Consider the following 18,639-nt stretch of genomic DNA (forward strand, 5'->3'; position numbering starts at 1 on the left):
CTTTTATGGACGGATTCTTGTAAGAATCCGAATCCAGTCCAAAAATTTGACGGATTGCCATCCCTACTAATAATATTGTGTTTTACTCAGAAACCTCTAGAGATACGTGAAGAAAACGAAGAGGTTAAAGATAAGTAGGCACAAAGAATCTTTCAGAAATATTGTAGATTCTGGTACCCGCTAAGCATTTATATCTACTAATATATCCTTTAATCTAATGTAAACCTTCTTACATTACAGCTTTATGCCTATTTATTCAATCATACCTTCAAAATATTTCTACTCTCCTCCCTCCTCTCATCATAGACTCTAGTTCCAGCAACCTCTCTCAGCAACTTCAGCCTCTGAGAGTCAGGGGCAGTGGCCATCTGGTTGATTTTACCTTAAATTCAAGGGATATCTATATTAAATAGTAGCTCAACCATATAAAAACAACAACATTTTAACATAAAATCAAACAGTAATTGATATACCAATGACAAGAAAAAATGTCAAGACAAGGATGGTTTATCTAAAATAACGATGGCAGAGATAGAAAAGACTAGGGTTGGCAATCCGAATCCGGAATCCGCCCAATTTTTGGACCCATTTAGGACCGAGAATCCGCAATCCGCAATTGAAATTGCGGATTCAGAGTGTTAATTTTTATGACTTTTGAAGAATATAAAAAAATTTTCATTTAAAATGTGACAGAAAAAAGATAAAAAGTATTTATTTGTATATTAACTTAAGGTAAAATGTTGGGTATCATTCAAAGTTTTTTTTGTATTCTATTTTCACAGTAGTATTTCATGGTTATTTTAGGTTAGGTTAGGTTAAGTAAGGGTTAGATAATGGCCGCTGTATGGTCTAGACTATTTTTTTTATTTACAAAAAGAACTTTAAAAATATTGCTAGAATCTACAATCCGAAGAAAAAGAATTTGTAATCCACGGATTAATCCGCTATTTTTTGGGCGGATTTCCAAACCTAGAAAAGACAAAACCTAACTAAATAGTATTTATTCTACTAGACCTTACCAAAACAAATATTTCCAATAGTAGCCAGACGGAACAAATTACACTTCTTTATTTAGATTTTTTAATACTTTTTGTGATTTCGATTCGACTAACCGCAAACGAAGCTTAGAAGGAAAAAACTGTTTTTTTTTTATGCTTATGTTAGGTTAGTTTTTAGAGGGGTTAAAACTATAGGTATATAATTAAATTTAAACAATGGTAGGCAAGTATTCTTTTTTAAGGAAAGCTTCATATTAGTTAGAGATAATATCCTGCATAAACTGGTTAAGATAAGATAAAGATCATATTAGAAATAATGAATGATTGATTTATTGTCATATTCTTAGAACGCATATTTCTATACATTTATCATATCTTAAATATTAAAAATATATTTGAAGAAAAGTAATATTTTCTTAACAATAAGTACCTAACCAATTTACGTAAATTTGTAAACGTGTTTTTTTTTCAACAAGGATGTTTGTGTCATTTAGTATTTAGTAAATACAAAGCTTTAAAATTAAAAAAAAACATTTTGCATTGAGATGCAACTAAAATTAAAATAAAGATAGGTAATTTTCAAAATATGACGTACGGTCCTACGTAAATACGATAATTATAAAATAGTTATGATCCCTAAAGAATCACATGTATAGTCAATGTGCATCTTCTGAATTTTTATACAATTTTTTTTCCAAAAAATAAAATCAACTTTTATGCTCGGAAAATCTTTTTATTTTTGTTTTTGCTGAAGTTTTAGAAAGAATTATGAGGTTGGCAAAACATTTAAGGAAGAAAAAACGACGCTTTCACACAATGAACCCTGTTGAGCACTAAGAACCCTCACCCCTTAATTTAAAATAAATTAATTTTAATGAGGGGTTTGTTTGTTAATAAAAAAGGCACTTTAAATTTTGTTTATAATGGATACTGGGTTACTTGGTTAGGGCAACGCAGGTAAATGACCTGCAAGCTGAGGACCCACCGTAGGGAATAAATATAGGGAAAAAACTAACCCTACCCCCAAATTATTAAACCTTTTTTTAAAATTGGAAGAGGGGGGGGGGGGAGTGGCCTGCTATTTGTGCCCATTAGTCACTTTAAGTGAAAGTACCGAAAAAAAACAAAAGAATTAAACAAAAACTTTATTGTTGAAGAAAAATAATATATTTTAGAAACGCAGCAGCTATAAAACAATGACTTTTCTTTTATCGATAGCTCAATTTTTATCCCTAGTTATTTAACTGTAAGAATTGAAATATTCAACATATACCGCTATACAACAAATAGTTATAGAGAAATAAATAGGTAAGTAGAAGAGTCTTGAATACTTATTAACTTTTTAATTGGGCCTGGCTACATCCAAATTACTATGGTACAAATGATGTCATAGTTTTTTGTACCATCGAATTGTAGTCATCTTTACCTCTATGAAAAATTATATGTAAAGGGGCCGAAGTTCCGTGCTAGCAAAACTTGTATAATTATTATGATTTTTCGTTTTATTATTCGTAAGAAATTGCCTTTAATACGATACAGACACAGTACATGATTTTTCAGCATAGATCAGAACCGGAACTGATCCAGCTGATATCAATCGGACTGTAGGCCATACTGGAAATATTGTTACCTTGCTTAACAATGTAGTAAGGATTGGCACGGGAAAATCCGGCAGATTCTAACAGGTTCATAACTTCAGATCTAAAATACAAAAATTAGTTATAAGATTCAGTCTATGTAAGAAAGGAACTCTGAAAGGGCTAAATAAAATTATTTATTATTTCAGGCGAAGGTCAGACAATCAAATAGTTGACCGTTTACAATAATTGGGACTTTAGTACTTCGTTACCTACAACCAATGGGATAGAAGGGAAATTATGACTTTAAATTATCATGGTAACCTAAGTTTTATACCTAATCATTCACTGGCTTAAAAAGGGAGGGGGCGGTTGTGACACTTTTTGAAACCAAAACTACAGGAAATTAACTTAAAAAAAATTACACCACTGAATTTGGAATAACAGACACTTTTTGAAACCAAACATATAAGTCAAAGGAACTTAACTAAAAAAGAGTTACAGCACTGAAATTTGGTATGGCAGTTGCTCTAAAGAGGTACAATGTGGAACTGTGAAGAAAAGTTGGTGAAACCGCCGCTACCCGCCTATAAATAATTCGGCGATAGTGGAGGTTCCGCCGCCGTTTCTTCACAGTTCCACATTGTACCTCTTTAGAGCAACTGCCATACCAAATTTTTTAGTTGAGTTCCTTTGACTTTTAGTTTCAAAAAGTGTCACAACCGCCTCCCTCCTTTTGGGTACTTTTATTCAATCTTTATTGATTGGTTCCAAATAACAGTGTCCAACCTTTTCAACCAATTCTTAAAATTTTATCATACAATTATCGTCCATTGTCTTATCCCTTAAAATCCCTGCATTTATGTCTCAACAATTAAAAACTTACCTGGGAACCATTTTCTTGTTCAAGAAATAGTTATCCTTCTTAGATCCAATTACTCGTCGCAGGAATACTTCATCTACAATTATGGAGAATTAAATAGCACAAAAGCAATAGAAGTGAAGATAACAGAAACAGATATTTCAAAGTATGAAGAGCACATCCTAGAAAGCTAACAAAAATATATAATGTATGGCCTTCTATAAACAGGAAATTCCTATGATAATTGAAATAAATATTTATTGTATAAACCTTGACCGCTAGATACCTCCATTAACCGGTATTTGTGGCCGTTTTTGTTGTTAATTGCTTTCCACATTAAAAACGATTTTAAAATTAACAATATTATTGAGTTTGAATATGAAAATACAAAATTCCATCAACAAACCTTTATCAATGGGCAATCTTCCGTCGCTGTTATCAAAAATAATTTCTACATAAGCAGAAATTACCCTTGGTCCAGTTCCTTCGTGCAGCAAGGCCTGAAATAGTTAATAATCAAATCTTATACCTACCAATTTGTTGTTTTTGCTCTGTTTATTCCTTTATCCCATTCTATAAATGTATTTACCTTTCTCATTGTCCGTCTAAGATTATTGTATTTTTGAAATCTATTCGTCTAGGTATCTATATTCAATTCAGTGTTGTTCGTTTGTCTAGTTGCTTATCTTCTATCAACTATTGATTAATTGATTAGCCATAGTTTCTTAGAGTTTGGACCTACCAGTTACCTCACAAACTTTTTAAGTACCTACATTTATATTTCTTTTTTTTCTGAACAAAAAAACTGAACTATCGTTTGTCTCTCCTCCTGTCCACCAGCTATCGACACTTTTCTTTCAGGACACATATGGAACTATTGATCAGACATGCAGGGGTGTATATTCTGCCCAAGATTCATTTTTTTCCCCTGCTGCAATTTTTTAAATTTTTTTCCCCACCTAGTTTTTTCCAGCAAGGAAGGGGATAAAATGGAAAAATATTTTCAGAACTCTTTATTTTATACATATTATGCCCCCTTCCACATATTTTTTAGTTTTTTTTCACCAAAGAGGGGAGAAAAATAGAAAAAAATGCTTTCAGTCCTCTTAATTTTTACAATTCCTCCCCCCCCCCCCCCCCCACCACATATTTATTATTTTTTACCCCCCCCCCCCCCTCCCCTCAGCCAGGTAATTTTCAAAATATACACCCCTGCAGACATGACAAACCATATTGTATGTTGACTATATATCTATCTATCAATGTGTCTGTCTTTTCATCTATATTCATCTATCTAACTACCTGTCTCTGTTCAGGACGTAGATGAGAGTATTCATCTGACAGGACAAACTGAATTGCCTGCCTGACTATATATCTATCTGTCTAAGTATTTATCTATCTGTATTCATCTATCAAACTACCTGTCTCTGTCCTGAACATAGATGAGAGTATTCATCTGACAGGACAAACTGAATTGCCTGCCTGACTATATATCTATCTATCTAGGTATTTATCTATCTATATTCATCTATCTATCTACCTGTCTCTGTTCTGGACGCAGATGCGAGTATTCATCGGACAGGACAAACTGAATTGCGTAGAAGAAGTTGGATTTACCAGAACCATTTCTGATAGTAACCATACATTTCAGATTTCAAGAAACTTTTGTTTGTTTAAAAATTATCAACTGTAAAACATAATCGGATATAATTTATATCAGTGGATATTATGACGTCAATTTAGGTTGATACTACCTATACTCCTCAATTATTGATCAGTACATTCCTAAAGTAACTGGAGAGGGAATGGGGCGAATGTGAGGATTAGTTACAGCAGCCAGCTGGAAATACCATTTTATAAGAGAAGAGGAAAATTAGCTGCATTATCCAAGTATTTATAATTCGTTTAAAATATACGTTTAATCTATTTTTAATACAAGTCCGCCTAAACAACATTTCAAAGAAAAAAATGTTGCAAAAAAACATCACACATTGCAAAAATAAAAACAATAAAACTAGTTTAGACTTTAAAATAACAAACTCCCGAATAAAAATGTTGGTGTAATGTATGGTAACTATTCCTGCCCACAACAACATTGTGTCCAGGATCAAAAGGTTCAATAACTGTCTGCTCACGGTAGGATTTAAATCCCTGAAATTAAAAGTCAAAGTCAAAATATTGAAATAATATTTTCATTGATAAACCAGGGACATGAAATTACATCCATAAATTACTTTAATCTCTTTTGGTTTTGAGAATGATAAACATACATAAATGATCCTTATATAAAAGTAATAGAATGACTACCCGCTGGTCCAATATGGTTTTACTTTACAGTGAATAATCTTTTAGGTCCAGGGAAAGTTTTTAAGGGAGAGTGCTTCGAAGAAAAGTCGACATTAGAAAAAATACCACCCTAAAAAAAAGATTTTTCTTAATGGCTTTAATTTTAAAATCAATAGGTAGGTAGTTACTCTATAACTTAATATTTATTATCCATCTACCTGGATTGTAAAACTAAATATTCACATTTTTGGAAGTTGTCATCCTTGTTTTTGTAAACCTTGCTCACCTGAATAATAATCTGTTTGATATACATGCTTTTTCAATTTTGTTCTACACTTATTAACACATTAACATTTCAAATCTGAAATATAACAAAATTTTCTTTAAAATATAAATTTTTTTGTATCACATTAAAATGACAAATATAAATTTTTAAATAACAAAACAAAAATAATTAAAAGTCGCAATTCCTTGTTTTTACAGGTAAAATAAATTTAATAAGTTTAATTTGTTTTTTTTGCTTATAAAAACAGTGCATCAATAACATGTAGAGAATATTTTCAGCAAAAGAATTTTTAACAAACATTAAAATACAATAATTAGGAATTGCTAATCAATGATCAAAAACATAATAAAAAGGTCATTAAGATATTCTTTAAAAATTTAAAAATGTGTATGCTTTAATAGTTCTAGGTAGAAAGGTACAAAAGGGGTTGTAAGTTGCACGAAGTGCATTTAAACTTGAATTTAGTGAATTGCATTATTTTTCTGTTCAATAGTTTAAACTACATTTACCTATAGGACATATATTTGAAAGAATTTCAATTTTCTATCATGTTGTTCAAGACTTGAAAATAATTTTTGTTGTATATATGCAACTTATATACCTAGTCATCATGCTGTTTTCAGAAAAACAGCATGATGACTATTTTGGTTGTTTCTGATTGTTTGCTATTTATTGTAATATAAAATTATATATGTTAGATGGTTGTAACTTTAACTTATGCTTGCAATCAAACTTGTTAAATGCACTTCATGCAACTATCCCTTTTTTACACAATATATTACATTACTCTAAATCCAGCCCATCAGCCCAGCACCAAGCAAGTTTTAACTGAAATAATTCATTTCAATAGAGCCGTTTCTTCACGATTCACCTCCCATGATTCCTGTATTGTATTGAAGACTGACAAATTTATATTATTCCAAGGGATGATAAAATATTCATCTGGTCTGATACACCTCTTTCACCTTCATCAAAATAGTTTTTACGAAAAATCGACATAAATGGATGAAAAAAGGTTTCAAATGATGTCTATAAAAAAACTATAATGAAATATTAACTGATATTTCGCAACCAAGGCTTATTTAATTTTCAGCCCTTCTGTGGATTTTGTATGTCATTAACTGTAGAATAAATGGAGAGTTGGATTTTAAAGAAATGATGACAACATCATCTATAAGAAGCCAAGCACAAAAAAATCATGGATAAGAATACGGACAATGAGATTTAAAGAGCATTTGTTAAAATCAAGAAAATTGAAGAAAAAGTCACGAAACCTTTCTTACATATTTTTAAAGTAGCTAAACATAAAAGCAGATGTTTCATACTAAATTATACTCCATATTGTTTGAAATGTTGACAAGAAGTTTCAGCCTTCTATCTTTTAAATGAGCCTCGAAATCACGTTCCCCAACTCGTTACAGACAGACGGACATTTCGAAACATTTTATAAGATATTAAATAAAAACTATTATTTTCCTGTTATCTTTTGTTGTTGATTTCTTTGTTGTGTATAGTTCTGCTGATGTTGGTAGGTTGCAGTTGTTGTGTTACTGTATGTATATTGCTGTTGTCCCATCACATTTGGCCCACTACAAAAAAATTAAAATTATGAAATTGAAAATCCAATTCAGGGATGGATTAACAAAATTACGGACTTAACATAATTACCTAATAAGTAATGATTTTTAAGAATCAAAATGAAGATTTACTGTTGGCCTTAACCAAATATTTCTATAATTGTGCTTAATAGAAATCTAAAAATTTTAATGTACAAAATTTAAATAAGCTTTACCTATGACTTGCCCGGGCACTGTTGGCATTCCGATTTGGTCTAAAGGCCTGTTTTCCAGAAACCCCGGCCACAGGGCGTGCTTCAACCCCGCTGTGTGATATCCTGCCGCGCCTGCGGACTGTCCGCCGTACACTGGGATGTCCCCGGACAGCTACTGGCCTAGCCTGACCTCTTGGGCTTTTATTTATCATGACAGGCTGATGGCCGCGAATTGCAGATGTATGACCTCGTAGTATTGTATATTGACCTCTTGTTGATCCTCTTGGGGAACCACGTGGCGAACCACGAGGGGAAGTATTTATGATTCTTAATGGGGATGAAATTTGACCTCTTGGTGATAACTGACCTCGTTGAGCAACTATTTGAACTCTGCCAAGAGATGCTATTTGACCTCCGCGAGGTGAATTAACCATAACATGACCTCTGGTACTTGAAGAACTTCTTGGGGGTGTTGAGTAGCTTGGGGTAGTCCCCCGACCACGACCACGTGACCTTGAATTTGGACTGGCAGTGTTGGTTAAATGTGGAGTAATCTGACTGTTCCTAAACAAGGATGACAACATCCATAAAAGCGAAGCGCTGAAACGGTAGGACAAACGGACATTAACACTTGTATAGTGTCAGAACTGAATAATCAGAATATAAATGTATAAGAGTTGATGCAAAATTGTAAGTAAATTTGTTGAAAAACTGTTTGATACAGAATACCTAATGTTTATGGACATACTTACATTTTTAGGATTAATTATAGAGTTGCTTCGCTTATAATATTGTACTTTGTTGTCCTAGGAATCATTATACAAAAAATCAGATCAATCGGATAATTAGATCATATAAAAATTTGTTCTTAAAAAAGTAAAAAAATCAACATGTTTAAAATGGACGTACGGACATTTTGGTAATGATTATAGAGTTGCTACGCTTTCTAAATCGTACCTAATAACTGCAGGAATCACCCTGCAAAGTTTGAAACCGCTAGGACAATTCTAACATGCCTAAATTAAAGACGGACGGACGTACGGACCGACCCTAATTATAGATAAGCTTCGCTTTTAAAAATTAAATAGGTGATATGTAAAATAATGGACAAAAATAGAGGAAATTATGTATTTTATTTTATGTATCTCAAAAAAAAGAATTATACCTGACAGGTGAATGATTGTTTTGCTGTATGTATTGAGATGAATATTGTTGTTGTTGTAGAGATACTCCTGGTATAACTTGTGCTTGTCTAGAAACAATTAGAGTTGTTTATCACACAAGTTGTTTCACCTCTAGCCCCTAAGGAAGGGCGAAAACGGTCAGTAAAATAGCCTAAAACCACCCAAGATTAAAAAAGCTCCCATGAAAAATACAATCCATTCGGACCAGCAGTTACAGATTTTTTATAGCTTCAGACAAAAAAATACTTCTTCATATTAAAGGATAAGTAAATTAAGGGAAATGGTTGATTTTGAAAATATCTTACGAATCCATTCATGAAGAATACTAAGAAATATCAAAGCATAATCAGATATTACAATGCACAATTAAAGTAGATACCAATAAGAAATAAAACTGGTATAATATAAATACCAGAAAAAAGTGATTCCCAAAACAGATATACCTAGATAATTTTTAATATTTATGAGTAAAAAAAAATTTTGTTTGATTACCTATTATCAATAATTTGTTGATGGTTACTGGTGTAAGCGTTCCTAGGTGGTGTATTACTATTGACGTTAATAGGTGTACTATATGTACTAACACTACTTGGTGCACTAAATGTACTGTATGCACCAGGTGTATTGTATGTACCAGATGTACTGTATGAACTAGGTGTACTGTATGTACCAGGAGTACTGTATGAACTAGGTTTACTGTATGAAGTAGATGTACTGTATGTTCCAACAGCTGAATATGAACTTTGGAGAGGATTATTAACAAGAGCAGGATTATTTCTTTGTTCCAGGTTCCAATTATATGATGACTGACTGCTTGGGGTACTGCTAGTTGACTGAATAAAATAAAAAATTACATTATATTTTAAGTAAATCACTATCCCTGTAGGTATGATTTGCCAAGTTATGAGTAAGACAAAAGAAAAAGTAGGTAGGTGATGTGTACAATTGGAATTTTAAAAACATTTAGCAAAAACCATTGAAAACTATCAATCCAACCCATCACAATGTTTTATGGATACAAGGCTGACATAGGATACCAAAGAATAAGTTACCTGTTGCTGTAAGATGCTAGGATCATCAGCTGACTCTTCATAATAAGAATTATATTCATCATATCCAGTATTTTCAATGTAACTATTATTATAATCATAACTTTCTTGTTCAGCAATATCATCATAGGAATGGTCAACAATATCATTTGGATCTTCGTAATATTCTCCAGTGTTGTTAGTATCTTGATAATTGCCATATTCATCATAGTTATAATCATATTCTTCTTGGTATTGATCTTGCTCTTGTTGAGTGTAATCTTGTGTGTCCTCATATTGTTCTATATCTCCTGCATTACTGCTGTTAACATTTGCAGTTCCTAAAAAGAAACAAACTTTTAATAGCTAAACTTTTTATCATACTTAGGCAGCAGTAGGAGCCAGTAAAGTCGACAATACAAGGCGCACCGAACACATCTTAATCTGACCAATATTTAAAGAATTCAAAATACAGAGTTGGTACGCTTGTAATACTTCTACAATGAAAAGTCATGTGTCTGTCTGTCTGTGTGTGTAAGAATGTGTACAAACTCCCAACAGAAATCACCACTAAAAAGATCCCACCTCTTTATTTTTAAACTTTGACATTATACCTCCCTAATGCTTCTATAATTCAAGAAAAATTTATAGATTTAGTGGAATATTGTTACCTTCATAAACCATTTCAATATCATCGTCTATTGTTTCTATTTCATCTCCATCATCTTCCAACGTTATGGTCTCTAAAAGATGAAAATATAAGATATAAATATCTATATATTATATTATATACCTAAATAAGTATGGCAAAATCCCATATTTCCCATGTGTTTTACTGTCCCACCGAAGCTTAGATTTTAATTTACAAATTAAAAGGTTGAACGTTGATAGGGGAAAAATTGTTTTAGTCGAAGCCAGGATGGGACAAAGGACAATGAATTGCAGGAAGGGAGGAGACAATTGGCTGTATAATACACTTAGTAGTCCCCAAAGTTTTATTTAAAAGTTTTCTTGTTCGTTGGCTCCTCCGCTTTAGAGCCTTATATGACATTTTAATTGATTGGTGGTTTATGTATTGAGTGTCCAAACGTTTAAAACACTGATAATATTCTAAAGAAGGTATAATTTTGTATATAATCCATTGGAAAATACAATAATTTATCAGCCATTGTCTTGTCACTTTAGATCCCCGATAATAGGTCATAAATTATACCTGTGGAGGTATTAGAGCAAGCTTGGACAGGTTGGCTGGCCACAGGATCAGGTTCAACCTTCCTCAAAATTTTGATTCCAGGTAGATTTCTCAGTTTTGATGAGATACTGGAAACATTAGTTACAGGTACTTCATTGGTGCTCTTCTTATTTAGAGTTGGTCTAAATTAAATTAAATATGCTTAAATTTTGGAACAAGAATTCTATCCACTAAAAACCCTTGCATGAGGATTCCTGTTAAGATGTGGTATAATTTTGATAGTGTAGGAACACTATAATCGTCGTTAGAAAGTTTAAACATCAAATTTTAAAATGCTGTTGTCCTTGGCATAAAATTAATTTCTGAAAACTTTCTTTCAGATAAAGCTAAACTTTAATCAAGTCCAATGCCCAAACTTTTAGCACGGTAGTAATATTGAATTAACTAAATACATTAAATACAAAGTTTTTTTTATCTTTAGCCAAAGAATCAGATCTAAACAATGTTAGTCTAATTAGAATGTGCGTTTCAGAAACCATTTTATAGTGTCGAGGTAGTTTTAGGCTAGTATTTCTTTCCCATATTCTTTACTGTAATTTCTATCTATCCTGTAACATATGCTTAGGTATGTATTAATTAGGGTTGGCAATCCGGAATCCGGATCCGGAATCCGGGATCCGGAATCCGCCCAATTTTTGGGCCAATTTTGGAATCCGGATCCGGAATCCGTTTTTTATTAGCGGATTCCGGATTCTTAATTGGTATGCTAAAATTAGCGTCTTGAGTTTTCTTTCAAATATCGCTTTTTGAAGGCAAAGATTAACTATTTTTGTTACAATTGGAAATAATCGTCCTTATTTTGTTTAAGATATAACTTTATCATGATTTATACCTTGGTAGAGATGTAGTAGATATGACAGCAGAGTTAGAAGCAACAGATTCGAGCAGTTCTGTCAATTATACTTAAATTAAACTTTATACAACCAAGTAGGTAAAAAAAATAACATATACAATCATTAAAGATACATAATGCTAGAAAAAAATAAAACTCAAAACTAACATATTCATCTACAATTTGAAATTCTGCCTTAATCTCCAACACAAAATTATTTAGATTTTAATTTAAGTATCATTCCTGGATCCAGTTTATAATCAGCCAAAGTAAAATGTGGAGGTGAAACAGGTTCTTCAAAACTATCATTTTCCTCTGCTATGCTTGAATTGGTATCAGTATTCTCTGGGGGTATTATAGGAATCTCTTTAGGATTTTCTATTGTAGTTGCGCTATTTTGACTTGGCAAACCTATATTTGCTCTGTTAACCATAACGTCATTTGTTATTGTTTCAGCAAGGTCATCTTGAGTACCGACTTCAGGAATGGATATGAGTACTTCGTTTTCAGATATTCTCCCACCAGTTGCAGCAATAATTTGTCCCATAGGAAGTATTGTGTCATTGGACAGTTCAATTGGAATACTTCCAGAAGGAACATAGCTTTGCTCTTGTTGTAAAACTGTTTCAGATGTTGAAGGAATTTTTGATAATGGCTGACTGCGATTAATACATGGATTCATTTCTGTTGTAGAAGGATGCTGATCAACAATTTCCAGCATGTTTAGAATGACATCACTATCAGGCTGCAAACCTTTTTCTTTTTTGACAGAAGCTACAGTAGAAGCAATAGAAGCACTTCCTTGGACATTATTAGAGTTAGATTCTTCATTGAGAATGGTTGACTTTTCTGGAAGAGATCGATCTTGTTCTGTGTTGCTTGGTGGTTTGGAAATTGCTGAATTTTCTTGCAAGTTTAAGTTTGCTTGGCTACTATTAGTGCTTGGAATATTTCTATTATTCTCATTCGATATAAGAGGAAGTGAGGTGACTGTATGCAATTGGTTGGCACTAGATGAAGATCCGGCATCACTGGAAGTATTTTCATTGACATTATGTTCATCAGCAGTTGCGGAAACATTGTCAGTAAGGTTATCACTACAATTATCATTTGAGTTTTCATCAATACTACTTTTTCTAGATTTATGTTTTTTCTTTGGTGGATTTGAATCAATTGAATCTCTTTTTCGTTTATTATACTTTCTTTTCTTTTTCTTGCTTGTGTCCAATAATTGATCACTTTCTCCTTCAATAAAAACTTGGCAACTCCAAGCTCCGGTTTCCGCATCTAAAATAGGTTCTTTCTCTCCTTCAGATGAGTCAAAATCATTATCAAAATTGTCAGTAGAGTCATTTTCTTTCCCATTACCACAGTCTGAATAGGGTGTATTTTCCAAGTTTTCGGTGTCAGATACCAAGGATAATTCATTTTGTTTAGAAGTAGATATTTGTGACTGCGTCTTTTTAGATGGCTTTGATATAGTGGAAGGTTGGAGAGATTTACTGTTGCCTACTGGACTGTTGACACTGCTTGTACTGGAGTCTCTTCGTTTCCGTATGGCAGAACTAAAAAAGTAATATCAAAATTAAGAAAAGATATTAAATTTATCTGCTTGCTTATTATGATGCAAAAATAATCAACTTGATAGAGATAAAGTTTGTGAAATTACTATTGTTTCAACAGGTCCTTCTTACTTACTTAGCTATGTAACTTACCAAATTAATATCCTCGCCAGGGAAGGATTCTCCTTCAACTTAGGAGAAGCCAGAGCATCATCCGCGTGTAATGAGATACAATAAGGATATTAGGTTAAGAAACATTCAACAGACAACCAACTCTTTGATTGCACGACCTTTGTCTGGAAGTCCTAACTGTGCATAATATTGAGTTGCACCTGTTTATGGGCCAAGGCATACCCATACTCTCACTATTAGTAACACATGCGAAGCAGCAAAAGGCACAATTTTTAACGTCTCTAGTATGCCCCGATGTGGATCAAATTCAAATCCGACAGCAGTTAGGCATGCTAACATTTATGGTAATGCCGCAAGTTACTTAGCTATCCTACCTATTAGGCTATTACCGTTAAAATATTAGAAACTATTCAGAACTTATTTCATTTACCTAGAAACAATTTTGCTGGTGCTACTTTCACACTCTCTGCCTCCAGAAGTTCCAGTTATTGACTGGTCTCCATGCAAAGATTCACTATCACTTTCATCTTAATAAATATTTCATTCAATTCAATTCAATTTAGATACATAGGTAGGAATTTTAGTTTATTCTTAAATCAGAATTATTCTATTGATTTAAAACCTAGCATGGTGATTCTTGTGTTAGGTATAAAGAAAGTGTAGCAACATCATAAGTGTTACCAAAAAGTCATTAAGTTCATTTAAAACATGCTGATTTTGATTTTTTTTAGAGCAATTTTTGTTTAATAATATTATCCTATTCTTCATCTGAAATTCCTAAAAAAAGTAAATATGCTCTATATTCAATTTTGCAACATGTTTAATTATGAACAATTTTGTACGAAATTCTAAATTAAGGGGGGGGGGGGAAGTTTGTACAGTTATAGGAAATGAAAATTCGGTACCAAATTTTGCCCTGGCCGTTTGGGCTTGTTTTTATAGTTATCAACCTAATTCTTTTTGTAAGCTCTTTTGTATGATTGGATCTACCTGTAAAATTTTGTAAATTGAATTTTGGGACTTTTCCTCTAGGGGCTAGTGGGGCAAAAGACCCCCCGAAACACTAAAATTTGAAGTTATGAGCTTATTTTTAAAGATATCGAGCTGATTTTTTAAATGGAACCTTTTATTACATAGATGAGTTGATTAGCCACCCCATATTTCATTTTTGCATTTTACTTCTAGAGGCTTTTGGAGTAAAACAACCCCCCCAAATACAAAATATTTAAGTTTTGAGCTTACATGCCTCTAGAGGTAAGGTGCAAAAATGAAATATGGGATGGCTAATCAACTCATTTATGCAATAAAAGCTTCCATTTAAAAAATCAGCTCGATATCTTTAAAAATAAACTCATAACTTAAAATTTTAGTGTTTGGGGGGGTCTTTTGCACCACTAGCCCCTAGAAGGAAAGTCCCAAAATTCAATTTTCAAAGTTTTACAGGTAGATCCAATCATATAAGAGAGTTTACAAAAAGAATTAGGTTGATAACTATAAAAACAAGCCCAAACGGCCAGGCCAAAATTTGATACTGAATTTTCATTTCCTATAACTGTACAAACTTCCCCCCCCCCCCCCCTTACTTTTCTGCTTTTAAAGTTCTGACATTCTACAAATATTGATGTTTGTTTGTCCTAGCGTCTGATTTTAGAGCTTCGCTTTTATGGATGTTGGCATAGTTGTGAATCATAGTTGTCTGGATGTTTTTGTGCGATGTGAATTAATAACTGAATTGAGAAGAATTTAAAAATAATGAAAGGGGGGAGGCGGAAGTGACGCTATTTAAAACCAAAGTCAAAGGAACTCAACTGAAAGAGTTACATCTCTAAGATTTGGCATGTCAGTTGCTTTTAAGAGTTACAATATTGAACTGAAGAAACGGTGGCGGAATCACCTCTCCCACCGATAACTGAAGTTTCCCGCCAAATTTGTTTTGCCTTTTCTCACCAAATTAGAAAATTTTCAATAATTTAAGAATGAGATACACTTTTTTTTTCGTAAGAATTTCCCTCCTACTTTCACTTCACACTTGTAATATTTGACACTTTTGATTTTCTTTAAATATTGACAAGTTTGAAGTGTCAAGTGAAAATATAAGGGAAATTTCTATGAAAAGAAAAGTTTATCTCAGAACATTGATAATTGTCTGATTTGGCAAAAAAAAGGCAAAAACAATTTCGGCGGGAGCGGCAGTTACATTTTGTACCCCTTTAAAGCACTTGTCGTGCCAAATCTCAGAGCTGTAACTTTTTTCAGTCGAGTTCCTTTGACTTAAGTTTTAGCTTTGGTTACAAGAAGTGTCACTTCTGCCCCCTCCCTTTAAATTAATCTTTTAAGAAGTAGGTACAGAATTGCCCTTCCTTCTTTTATTTATTTGATTTTTCTAAATAGTAATAAAAATGTTCTGAAAATTTGAGTTATTAGCTGACGGACGACAGGCCTATAGATATGTTGAACCTCTAGTAGTTGTAGTACCTGAAATATTTGGGTCCACCAGCAAAGGTCTGAGCATGCTACTACCCGCACTCGACTCTGGTTGTATTGGAGTTGAAACACCTTATGAATAAATCATCATTAATATTCTAATATCTGCTATTAATAGGGTTTCTATTGGCTAAATTAAAACTAAATAAGTACCAACATTCAGTTAGCAAAGGCTAGGTTTTTATAGTTAGGTAAAAGATACGTTTTAAGATATTTCCTTATTTTGTCCTTGTGTACATAAAATGAAAAATAAACTGGCATTTGTTCAGAATATACCCTTTTTTATTATTGAATTTTTAAAATCAAATTTGAAGAAAAATAATTAGGAACAAAAAACAAAATACTTAAGCAATGATACCTAAATCATCCCATACACTAGGCCAGTTGCTTGCTTTGTCAGATTTACTTTCTTCTTCTTCATTATTTTTCATGGTATTAGCTTGAGTAACCTTAAAATTAGTTTAGGTAATATTTTTTATGAAATGTTGTTAAAAATAGTGCTAATCATTGACATAAATGTTCTTGAATATCACATGAAGTTACGTTGGTCCAAATTATTTTTTACCTTAGCTTTTCTTTTTGCATTTTTGAGGTAGGCATATTTAGGATCTGACTCCAGTGATGAAGCCATTTGAGATTTTCTCAAGGCTCTGAACATAAAAAGCTAAATTAATACAAGAAAAACTGAGGTCTACACCACTTTCTTACCACCAATATTCTTAATTCATTTACCAAAACAGTAGAATTATAAAAAAAAGGGTTGTGAAGGGATTAGTTTATTGTCTATTGTCCAATCCCAGGAAACCGATGAACTTGAAGAAAAACGCAATGCAAAAACATACAAATATTCCCATTTATGATTAACAAATATTGCCTTTATCTATATTTATACTATCAACGAAAATTTTAAACTGTCTGTTATTTTTATCGACCAGTCAAGATTTTATTCAAGTCTTCAAAGTTTTTTTTGATCCAACGAATAAGGGAAAGTGTTAATACCTTTCAGATTCTTCTCGCAAAGAAAGTCTTTGTGTCCACCACGTTGTAATTGTTCCTGTAAATAAATGACACAATTTTAATTACAACGATCTCTTATGTTGTAGCGCTACTACTCTTTAAAAATATATCAGTACGTTCAATGTTACGCTGCGACAACAGCTTACTTTACAAATGCAAGAATTTGCCATAATCGTCAAACTAATATATAAACTTAACATTTAGATAGGTATCTCTTTATTATATAATTTTCTATTTTCATGATAGTACTAAGGGTTCTTACGGGATAATACAAAGAACGATAAATTCATATACATCCTCAATTATGATTAACAAAATTACCCATTCTGCATGTTTAAAATATAGGTTGAAAGATGGACACTGCATTTGGAGCAAACCAATCAAAATTTAAAAAAAGTACCCAAAGCCGATGCATAAGATAACTTAGTTATAGAACTTTAGGTACCAGCGTAATTTAAAAATCATTAAATCATTCACCAAATAAGCATGTTTGAAATTTTGTAATACATTAAATAAACTACCTACAGTAAGTTCTGATTCCTTTGCAAGCTGAGAAATTTTCTTGTTTGGGGGATCTATAACAAACAAAAAAGATGTTAGCCTTTATAATCCAATACAACACCTTATCTGGCAAAGCTAGGACTTTCCAATAAAGGTGGTGCAACCAAAGGGTCTGATGTCATTGTTAATAGGAATAGATAGAGCTTAGAATTTAATTTATTAGTTTTAATTAACATTTTTTAGATTTCTTTATTTTCAAAAAGGCATAAAAATTCTTATAAAATATCTTCATCATAAACATAAAAGCAAGAGTCAACACAAAAATACAAAACAATATTTACAATATTTAAATATCTCAATGGATGGGACAATGGACAATGGATTAATGTACCAATACTTTATGTTAAAAAGTTGGGACTTTGTACAACACAATCATGTATCAATAAACCTTAAGTGGGCAGCTCTATTTACACTTTAAAGAACATTTTCACTTCTTTACCTACCTGACTATTCAATACTAAAAATTATCCATATACATGAAAACACCATAAAGAAATAAATAATAAACCTTGACATGCTTCTATCATGGCTATCATATGTAGTTTATATTCCAGACTATGGGCGTGTCTCCTACCCCCTCCGTACATCCTTTCAAGTTGATAATTAATATCTTTGTGAAAAAGTATAGGTATGTACGAAAATGTATTTTTCTTTATAAACTAGGCCAAATATAAAATGAAATTATTTAAAAGATAATTCAATGCTACAAAAGTTTCCGCACGCAGGATATAAAATGTATTGAATTAAAATATGTTTAGGTAGGTATAATATGTATTTTTTTATTAAAAAGCTCAATATATACCTAAC

At 32.3% G+C, this 18,639-nt stretch overlaps 2 protein-coding genes across 4 annotated transcripts in view; both read right to left on the minus strand.

The window, feature by feature from the left end:
* Positions 1–6,096, minus strand: part of SMC3 (structural maintenance of chromosomes 3) — a 28,405-nt gene extending 22,309 nt beyond the window's left edge. The window contains exons 1-8 of one of the 2 annotated variants that reach the window (XM_080174177.1): positions 6,010–6,096; positions 5,518–5,588; positions 5,035–5,065; positions 4,740–4,796; positions 3,844–3,937; positions 3,462–3,534; positions 2,629–2,699; positions 267–382 (exon numbers count right to left, since the gene is read on the minus strand). In XM_080174177.1, coding sequence (XP_080030303.1) covers positions 267–382; positions 2,629–2,699; positions 3,462–3,534; positions 3,844–3,937; positions 4,740–4,796; positions 5,035–5,065; positions 5,518–5,588; positions 6,010–6,036 — 540 coding nt within the window. In that variant the 5' untranslated portion in view covers positions 6,037–6,096. Of the gene's footprint in view, positions 1–266; positions 383–2,628; positions 2,700–3,461; positions 3,535–3,843; positions 3,938–4,739; positions 4,797–4,977; positions 5,066–5,517; positions 5,589–6,009 lie in introns of both variants that reach the window. The other variant, XM_080174176.1, reaches the window with a different exon arrangement.
* A 688-nt stretch (positions 6,097–6,784) lies between these two features.
* LOC145329782 (uncharacterized) lies at positions 6,785–18,432 on the minus strand. Of its 2 annotated transcripts, XM_080174174.1 has the most exons (17): positions 18,341–18,432; positions 17,793–17,846; positions 17,254–17,308; positions 16,820–16,904; positions 16,613–16,703; positions 16,246–16,326; positions 14,201–14,297; positions 12,320–13,641; positions 12,077–12,134; positions 11,206–11,366; positions 10,664–10,735; positions 10,017–10,333; positions 9,457–9,797; positions 8,946–9,032; positions 7,802–8,344; positions 7,485–7,598; positions 6,785–6,973 (listed from the first exon to the last, which is right to left on the minus strand). In XM_080174174.1, the coding sequence occupies exons 1-17, from the start codon at positions 18,417–18,419 to the stop codon at positions 6,919–6,921; spliced, it is 3,612 nt and encodes a 1,203-aa protein (XP_080030300.1). In that variant the 5' UTR covers positions 18,420–18,432; the 3' UTR covers positions 6,785–6,918. The 2 variants fall into 2 exon arrangements, with proteins under 2 accessions (XP_080030300.1, XP_080030301.1); XM_080174175.1 differs by lacking the exon at positions 8,946–9,032.
* Positions 18,433–18,639: the final 207 nt, after the last annotated feature.

Source organism: Acartia tonsa, chromosome 10 (assembly GCF_053477335.1).
Source record: "Acartia tonsa isolate MP-2025a chromosome 10, ASM5347733v1, whole genome shotgun sequence".
NCBI classification, from domain to species: domain Eukaryota; kingdom Metazoa; phylum Arthropoda; class Copepoda; order Calanoida; family Acartiidae; genus Acartia; species Acartia tonsa.

What these genes read in the sequence shown, in the direction of transcription:
- LOC145329782 (XM_080174174.1), bottom strand. Translation starts at nt 18,419, where the DNA reads ATGTACGGAGGGGGTAGGAGACACGCCCATAGTCTGGAATATAAACTA. An exon ending in ACCAGCAAAATTGTTTCTAG is followed by an intron (nt 13,642 to 14,200) that starts GTAAATGAAATA and finishes TTACTTTTTTAG; the next exon opens with TTCTGCCATACGGAAACGAA. An exon ending in TTGCTCTAATACCTCCACAG is followed by an intron (nt 10,736 to 11,205) that starts GTATAATTTATG and finishes TTCATCTTTTAG; the next exon opens with AGACCATAACGTTGGAAGAT.